This window comes from Scardinius erythrophthalmus (genome assembly GCF_964197995.2).
Source record: "Scardinius erythrophthalmus genome assembly, chromosome: 4".
In the NCBI taxonomy this organism is placed as follows: domain Eukaryota; kingdom Metazoa; phylum Chordata; class Actinopteri; order Cypriniformes; family Leuciscidae; genus Scardinius; species Scardinius erythrophthalmus.
Genome location: NC_138224.1, coordinates 20002357 through 20011681, shown reverse-complemented (window position 1 = coordinate 20011681; position 9325 = coordinate 20002357). Strand labels below are relative to the sequence as shown.

The 9325-nt window shown below is 41.5% G+C and overlaps 1 protein-coding gene across 2 annotated transcripts; it reads right to left on the bottom strand.

Moving 5' to 3' along the window:
• Nucleotides 1-952: 952 nt before the first annotated feature.
• LOC308689572 (E3 ubiquitin-protein ligase RNF135-like) lies at nucleotides 953-8845 on the bottom strand. 2 transcript variants are annotated; one of them, XM_081363354.1, is made up of 4 exons: nucleotides 8315-8845; nucleotides 8099-8223; nucleotides 5549-5683; nucleotides 953-1515 (listed from the first exon to the last, which is right to left on the bottom strand). In XM_081363354.1, exons 1-4 carry the CDS (start codon nucleotides 8589-8591, stop codon nucleotides 1474-1476), a joined length of 579 nt encoding a protein of 192 aa, XP_081219480.1. In that variant the 5' UTR covers nucleotides 8592-8845; the 3' UTR covers nucleotides 953-1473. The 2 variants fall into 2 exon arrangements, with proteins under 2 accessions (XP_081219480.1, XP_081219481.1); XM_081363355.1 differs by having other exon boundaries at nucleotides 5580-5683.
• Nucleotides 8846-9325: the final 480 nt, after the last annotated feature.

Below are 9325 nucleotides of genomic sequence, written 5' to 3'. Positions count from 1 at the left end.
TATTACTTTATTCCGAACGCTTCTGCGTTGCCTCTAAAATGGCCGCCGTTACCCACAATGCATCATTCCATAACGTCTACGCCCGAGCTCTATTGTTACACTGATGGAAACTATGGACAATGCTGTATTAAAATAAATGGACCACGTTGGACTTCAACTTTCGTCTTTATGCATTTGGTTTAGCACAGGGCAATCAAGTGAGTGTAATAACATAGCGTGTCAAACACGCCTTCCCCGGGTTCAAACAACTAAGTAGTTCGGCATTAAAACGAACTCCTTAATATTAGTCAAAAACCCCGCATCAGCTCGGACCTTGTTTACAAACGTCGGAGTCTTCGGCATGCATGCATGGAATTGAGAGCAGCCGAAGAGCCGTCAGTTTCTTCGTGGATTATTGTTTGGATATAACGTGGGCTTTCTGGTGATAAGGAGTTGGTTGGATACCGAAATCAGACCACGGAGTACAAGGGACCATCTGATGACTGCACGGCGCCCAACGAAAGAGGTATTTGTAGCGCTGCAATCTTTAATGGCCATTTAAATTGTGTGCACACATACCCGGGTATAAAAAACAAAAACAAACACACGTGTTAAACACCGGCAGATTGACCGGATACTTTTTATGACTTTGCGAACTTTGCGTTAGACCTACGGACTCAAAAGCGAATCGTTTGATCTATTGTTTATCATGGATAAACAATCTCCCGCGATTGAACAGACAGCAATGCAAGCTGTTAGTAAACCCAGCAGTGTAAATGTTGGTGATCACAAGGTTTCTAAACGTGCAGAATTGCTTGTTGATAAACTAACTACGTTGCAAGCAGATAGAAAGTCTAAACTGGACAACGCCAGCATAATTAGAAAATCAATGCAAGGTTTAAAAAATCAAAAATCACAGTTACAAAATGCTCTGAAGGAACTAATAGAAACATGTAACGATGCAAAACGTATTCATGAGTCTTTGTTGAGTTTATTGCCTATTGATGAAAAGGAAAAACATGAAACTTGGTTTAAAGCAAAGATGATAGCTAACAATGATGTTATTTCTGAAACAAAGGGCTTTGTTGCAAAGTGTTCTGAAAATGGTAATTTTGCTATGTCAACTGTGTCACCTGAAATGTTTGACGCTGGTTTAAATGTAAATGCTCATGTAAGGCCTAAAGAAAATTTGGGTTTTAAAGCTGTACATGAAAATGGCAACGGTGGGGATGGTGTCAATCAAAATGACAGTGTGTCTAATATCAGTAGCAAACGGTCACATAAAAGTGTAAGCAGTGGAAGATCCAGCACTTCCTCAGCTAGGATAAAGGCTGAGGCCGAAAGAGCTGCACTTGTGGCTAGAGCTGCAGCTTTGAAAGAAAGACACGCTCTTGAGGAACAGGAACAGCAACTGAGGAGGAGAAGGGAGCAGCTTGATGTAGATGCAGAGTTGGCTGCATCTGCTGCTAGGTTGTCTGTGCTACAGGCCGCCGATCAGAAAGGTTGTTCAGTAGCATCCTCAAATGGCATGAATTCCTATGTGGAAAAAGAAAAAAGGAAAATGCAATCAAGAAGTGTCTTAAACCCTACAACAAAGGAATTTCAACCTCGATTATCAAAGCTAACACAACATGTCTCCGTCAAAGGACCGCTACCAACTAACAACCTGTTGTCACCAGACGTGCTTAAAAGGCAAACTGAGCTGTGGTGTAGGGATGTCTCTAAACATCAGTACGATCCACGTGAGCTACAGCAAGGAACATTGGAACCAGCCGAGTATCAGCAGCAGGTGACAACCGTGAAACACGAACCGCAAAGGCTTTACACAGACCAGGCAGCCAATGAAACTCATTCCCCAGATCTACTGGCCATTATGCAAAGACAAAATGACATCACCGCTACCCTGGTTCGTCAACATCATGCATCATCTCTGCCATTAAGAGAGATTCCTGTGTTTAATGGGGACCCTCTCCAGTTCAGATCGTTCACCAGAGCCTTTGAACAAGGTGTGGAAAGCAAAGCTGGAAGTGCAGACTGTCTTTATTATCTAGAGCAGTTCATCAGAGGTCAGCCACAAGAGTTGGTGCGTAGCTGTCAGCATATGGCGCCTGATCATGGCTACAAAGTGGCAAAGGGTCTGCTGCAGGAACACTTTGGCAATCCATACAAGGTCGCCACAGCTTATATGAAAAAGGCATTGGCCTGGCAAGTGGTTAAGGCGGAGGATTTAAGAGCACTACAAGACTATTCATTGTTTTTACGTGGCTGCTGCAATATAATGGGGGAGCTTCATTATGTGCAGGAACTGGACATGCCTGTCAATATGAGGACCATTATCTCCAAGCTGCCATATAAGATGAGAGAGCAATGTAGAACTACAGCTCATGACATCATGGAAAGGTCTCATGACCGAGCCCACATTAATGACTTGGTCCAGTTTATTGAACGCCGTGTCAAAATCCTTTCCGACCCTCTGTTTGGCGACATACAGGATCCACATACTTCCTGGACCAGCTCAATGCTTTTGAGGCACCAAGATGTGTCAAGCCAGTGGACTTCGGTGAGGTCGCCGAAGCCCAGCTGCATCACTTCGCTGACGCCAGTGAAGCTGGTTATGGGACTGTTACATACTTGAGGATGCTGAGCCAGCAACGTCACATCCGAGTTTCCTTTCTGCTCGGCAAGGCTAGGGTGACACCGTTGAAGACCATCACTATTCCACGACTGGAGTTAACAGCAGCAGTTCTTGCTGTACGTGTAGACTCAATGCTAAAGTTGGAATTAAACTTCAGGTTGGAAGATTCGGTCTTTTGGACAGACAGTACTTCCGTTATAAAGTACATAAAGAATGAGGATAGACGGTTTCACACATTTGTGGCTAATAGAATTTCAACCATCCGAGAGGCATCAGAACCCTGGCAATGGAGGCATGTCTGCTCCAAGGACAATCCGGACGCATCGAGGGGGTTGACGGCTGCAGACTTTCTACAGACCACCAGGTGGTGGGAAGGTCCTACATTTCTGTGGGAGCAGGAGGAGGACTGGCCTAACACTGCCCTGGATGCTTCATTGAATCCTGATGACCAAGAGGTGAGAAGAGAGGCCACCACAAATGCGATCAATGTGTGTGACTTAGTCAAGCCCACTGACCAGCTTGTTAGCTACTTTTCTGACTGGAGGAAGCTAAAGAGGACAGCTGCTTGGTTTCTCCGTTTGAAGGCACTGTTGTTGGAAAAGGCTCGCTGGAGAAAACGGCTAAAGGAGCCTTTGGTAATCCAGTCAGAGGAAACTAGTCAATCCAGTTCAAGGCAGACTGATGGGAAAGGGTTCATTGTGATTCCTAGGAGTAAAACCTTGACTGTAGATGACTTGTCAGAAGCAGAGGCTGCAGTGATTAAATATTGCCAGCAGAAACGATTTGAGGAGGAGATTGCTTCATTGTCCTCTAAGAAGGCAGCGGTGAGTCGTCAGAGTCCAATATATAGGCTGGACCCTGTCCTAGTTGATGGTTTATTGAGGGTTGGAGGGAGGCTGAGTAGGGGAGCGATGCCTGAGGAAGTTAAACATCCCATTATCCTCTCCAAAGAGCAGCATGTAGCAACGCTCATCCTCAAATATGTTCATCAGAGTCTGGGCCATGCTGGACGTGCTCACACGTTGTCATCAGTAAGGAAGAAATTCTGGATTACTAAGGCGAATGCGGCCGTCCGAAAAGTTATTACTGAGTGCAGCTTCTGTAGGCGCTACAATGGACGTCTTCTGGAACAAAAGATGGCTGATCTTCCAGAGATGAGAATTCAGCCAGACCTACCCCCTTTTACCAACACGGGAGTGGACTTTTTTGGTCCCTTGGAAGTGAGGAAAGGAAGAGGAATTTGTAAGCGGTATGGAGTTATACTTACCTGTTTAGCCAGCAGAGCTGTCCATCTAGAAGTTGCGGCGTCCTTGGAAACTGACGCCTGTATCAATGCTCTGCGGCGCTTTATAAGCAGAAGAGGGCAAGTAACTCACCTGGTGTCTGACAACGGTACAAACTTTGTTGGGGCGAACCGAGAACTGAAGGAAGCTCTTGTTGCACTTAACCATCAGCAGATTGAAGGAGTCCTTTCCCAAGTTGGAATTCGCTGGAGTTTTAACCCACCAGCCAGGTCCCATCATGGCGGTGTGTGGGAGAGGATGATCCGCATCGTAAGAAAAGTCCTTAGCTCTGTCTTACGTCAGCAGACGCTAGATGATGATGGTTTGCATACAGTGTTCTGTGAAGCAGAAGCCATCTTGAACGACCGACCACTTACCAAACTGTCAGATGATCCAAATGATTTGGAATCACTTACACCTAACCATCTACTTTTGCTTAAGGGGAAGCCAGCCTTACCACCTGGATTGTTCAAGCCTCATGACCTCTACGTAAGAAGAAGGTGGAGACAGGTGCAATACCTCTCAGACTTGTTTTGGAAGAGATGGGTGAGGGAGTACCTGCCTCTACTTCAAGAGAGGCAAAAGTGGAACGACAAGAAGAGGAGTTTGAAGACTGGAGATATTGTGGTCGTCATGGATGCTTCGGCCCCTCGTGGTTCTTGGCCACTCGCCACAGTACTTGAAGTTTTTCCTGATAGGCAGGGCTTGGTACGCTCTGTGAAGTTGCAGACAAAATCTAATATCATTGAGAGACCCGTGACCAAACTTTGTTTGGTGTATGGGGTTTAAATGTGAAGATATCATTTTGATGTTCATGATATTTACTTGGTTCCTTTTGTTTCATTTGTTTGAATTGTTGTGTCTGCCGGTCATCAACAATTAGGGGCCGGTGTGTTAGAGCCAAAATGCTGCTTTGTATTTGGGTTGTAATTCCGTTGTTTAACACTGGGTGGCGTATGTCTGTAACTTGGCCTTAGGTATAAAGGCAGCAGATACTATGTTGTTTACAGGTGTTTGACCCGGAAGGGCAAAGGGTTTTTGATCGCTTGCGCGCGGCGCTCTGTATTGTTACACTGATGGAAACTATGGACAATGCTGTATTAAAATAAATGGACCACGTTGGACTTCAACTTTCGTCTTTATGCATTTGGTTTAGCACAGGGCAATCAAGTGAGCGTAGTAACATAGCGTGTCAAACACACCTTCCCCGGGTTCAAACAACTAAGTAGTTCGGCATTAAAACGAACTCCTTAATATATCACGTCCCCACAAGTTAATGTGAAGTTTGCACTAATTAACATCTTGTGGCCAAAACACATTATCACGTTCCCACGAGTTAATATGTTATGGCCACGACAAAACTAAGTGAACCGAACATGTCCCCTCCCGTTCACCATAGATATGAACACATGGACAGAACGCGCAGAGGGGATGTTGGTACAAGATCTGAGCACTTACATCTCCAGCAAATGTGATAAAGTCAGGCCTGGAGCAGTTTATTGTAAAGGTGTTGATCAAATCTTGATCAAACAAGATTTTTCCCTCCTGTCAAACCAGAATAAGAAACCATTAACTTAATACTAATAGCAAGATGATATATGGGGAATCATAAAAAACACATCTGACCCACATGGACCATCTGCTGACTTACTTTTATATCAAACACCCTGATAAAGACAGACCTCTGAGTGCTGTCTTTCACCAGACAGGCCACACCACTGCACTTCTTCACCCAGGACGAGTTTTTGTCGGCTCCATAGACCTGTACCACTGCTGAACACAAACTCTGTGGACACAAAAACGAAATAAAACTAAATTAAACTAATATATAAAATGAATTAAACTAACTCTGCAATTGTGAATTATGAACAATTGTGCATGGTGAAAACAGCCACCCAAGATTATTTTAAGAATTAATTTTAAAAGAGACCTATTATGCCACTATGAATGTTCAAAAGATGGCCGCCTAATATATATATATATATATATATATATATAAGGGCTGCACCATATTGGAAAAATATTGTGCAATATTTTGTTTTCTGATATAAAAATTTCACCAGATGATTTAAATAGCTCTGAAAATAATGAATCATTCTAGAATAATTGGGGTGATTTTCTAGGGGAGTGAATTTGCATAGAAAATAATAAACAAATTACAAGCATAGATAAATATAATAGAATAAAGATACAATTGAAATTATCAGTGCTTTATGTTTTTCAGAGTCCTCTTGTGCTTGATGCCTGACTCGACTTAAAAACACATGCAAATTAACAAATTTCACTCTATGAAGGTTAAACTTTGCAATTAATCCGCGATTTATGATAGAACGTAAGTAATTACAACTAAAATGTAACCATGGAGGAATAAAAATGTATGAATGCATATGCGTCATTTTACCAGAACTTAGTTCTGGTGGTGATGCTTGAGACATTGTTGGTCATTCAGTGTTTCTGTAAAAAAAAAAGAACAATAGTACTGTGGAAAGCAGTGTGGGGCCGAGAGCCGTGGGATTAATTGACCCAAATTAATTTTGAAATCTAGCCTAACGTTAGTTCCAAAATGTAAAAAATTTGTAAAATTTGAGTTTAAAAATGTGCATAAATGCATAGGCCTACAATAATAAAATTGACAAACCCAAACCTAGTGTTTATATGAATGATAAATAAGTGATCATGTTGATGTGCGTGTTTATATGTCACAAGCTTCTAATCAGAACTGAACTTTGGCACGCGCACACTGCACGAATATACAGTTTCCCACTGTTTGTGTATACTACAGTATTCTTTTACATTGCTTCTTTTCTTTGTTTTAAAGAGCAGACTTAACATTCATCTACTTCGGGTCCTGACTAGGAGACGACGAGCACATGAACAGTTAGCCTATGCCGTGCTGTTTATATTTATCAAACAATAAAAACACCCCGTCCCGCACCCAAAATTTAATTACATTTTTATTGTAAAGCGACCTTGAGTTTCCTGAAAGACGCTATATAAAATAAACGCATTATTATTATTATTATTATTATTATTATTATTATTATTATTATTAAATGTCTGTGGATGAGAGTATGAAGTGAGGACTGATGAGATGTTGTTCTGCTCCAATTCACAGATGATGAGAGTTAGGAGAATTTTAGAATAACACGACAGTCATTCCAGTTGGGGAGGGGCTGAAATCTGAGACATGAAGTCGGACACTTTCTGCTTCCCGTAGTTATGCTCGTGCTGTGTTTGCACACTTAATCACAGCTGAAGAGAAATACATGCAATATTTGTCAAATACACAGATGTTTCAGTGACCTTTTTGATTCAATACTTTATGTACTGCTTAATACAGTGTCTGTAAAAGAATAAAGTTCAACATAGCCTATTTAAATACCAGTGAAGTGGGGTCTATGTTTTTCATCAGTTTTATTTTGATAAACGTGATAAACAATTTAACATTGTGAATACATGAAAATAGCTTTTACTGTTATAAAAATAGAGATTTGTGAGCATTAGTGGGACTGAAGGTGTCAGAATAAACACGAAACACACGTGATCGTTGTCATAAGGTGAATCCGACCATGAAACAGCTGTTTTGTCATCAGAGCTTGTATAGCTGCTTATGAGAAGCTATGCTTGTTTATCATAGCTATGCTATGACTCAGTCTGTCGTCTGCTCTCGAATCACTCTCTTGGTACTTTGATGGCATACGTCCGGAGAATTTCTAAACATGCACTGCTTCAAGTCAGCCGCTGATCGGTCTGTGTAAAGCGCTGCATAAAGTCGAACAAGCCTGATAACTGTAGCTCGTTCTGTGCATTATACATTATGCCATTTGTACGTCATGACACATGTGCAGTCTATTCCAGTTTCGGTTTTCAATCCGATCAAGTATTTACATGTTTTTTTTTGTTTTTTTTTTCTGATCAGATTTGAAAAGAAACTAACCACCCCTTTCAATCTGAACAAAATTTAATTTGGATCAAGCTCAGTCGATTAAGTTGTTTACATGAAGGCTTTTCAGTCCGATTGAGCCGTCAATCCGATTAATAATGTATTATTTGGTTGCATGTACAAGTAAGATCATTTGAGTGTTCCATTCCAATGGAATCATTAGTGATACCTTCATTGCAGTTTGAGTTGGGAACATCAGACCTCATCATGACTGAACAAAATCTGGCAAAGAAATCAAGCAAATGCTTGAGAACTTACTGTGCATTTCCTGCCCAGGTGGTTGAAAAGCACTTCGTTTTCTTGCGCGGTGAGAAGAATGGAGCCAATATTCCTCAAGGTCTTCTGTGGTCTGCCAGTGGCATCCATCAGGTTGTGCTTCTGACCTTTAAAAAAGTTTTTCTCATGTTGTTAGAGGTGATTTTGACAGTAGGAGTTGAGACTTGTATTTTGTTCCAGTACAAATGTCACACTCACCATCTCCAGGTCCAGCGTAGCAGCGTAGTTTTGTAATCAATTTCTCCATAATTTCAGCAAACACCACATTTTTACTTATGACAGGTCTTGGAGTGAAGGTCTGTCTGCACTGAGGGCAGCTGTAAACTCCCTTCGGATCCTCCTGATTCCAGCAGTCTGTAATACAGTTCATACAGTAACTGTGTCCACAGGGAATGGTCACTGGATCCTTCAGTAGATCCAGACAAACTGAACAGCTGAACTTGTCTTGAGCCACTAAAATGCTGGCTTCTGTCATTTTACAGAGACGTAAAGCAGCTCAGCAATCTCAGCTCAACAGTCCACTTAACTGAAGAGTTTCCTGGTTCTGTCTTTGAGAAGGTGAAACTGTGAGGGTGCAGAAGTGCATTCAGAGGGTAAAGTGCCAATAGAGGGTAAAGTCTCAAAGAGCACGATGATTAAGATGAAAGGCAGTCTTTAATGAATCCACACATAAGTAATCTAAACCAAATGAGCAGCATACAACACATCTAAACACAGACGAGACCTGACAGCAATGAACAGAATCAGAGGAACTTAAGTACACGTGCAAACAAGGAAAATTAATGACACACACCTGAACTAAATGATAACTAATCTGAAACAATGACAACAAACTCAACAATGGAAATAGAGCAAACTTAATGACATATTTGATCAGGTTGAAGGAAACAGAGGCAAGTCACTTTATTCGGACGATGGGGCACTCTGGGTTAGAGGTCAGAATATAGAATTTTTAAGAAGGAAAATGCTAAATGTAATAGGGAAAGTAGAACAGTGGACAAATAAATGGGGATTTAGAATTTCAATCTCAAAATCAGAAGTTATATGTTTTTCTAAACTTCCTAAAACAGTACCACTTAAACTGTATGGGCAAGATCTTGAACAGGTGAAGGTTGTAAGACTATTGGGAGTGTTCTTTGATGGTGTCAACATATTGATAAAGTTAGGAATAAATGTAAAAAGATTAATAATGTTTTGAGGTGTCTGTCA

Excerpts from the sequence above, each read along its gene's own strand:
- LOC308689572 (XM_081363354.1), bottom strand. The coding sequence starts at position 8,591 with ATGACAGAAGCCAGCATTTTAGTGGCTCAAGACAAGTTCAGCTGTTCA. Across the intron at positions 8,224-8,314 it reads CTACGCTGGACCTGGAGATG|GTCAGAAGCACAACCTGATG; the intron begins GTGAGTGTGACA and ends ACTTTTTTAAAG. Across the intron at positions 1,516-5,548 it reads TCAGGGTGTTTGATATAAAA|GAATTCATGCCATTTGAGGA; the intron begins GTAAGTCAGCAG and ends TTTTCCACATAG.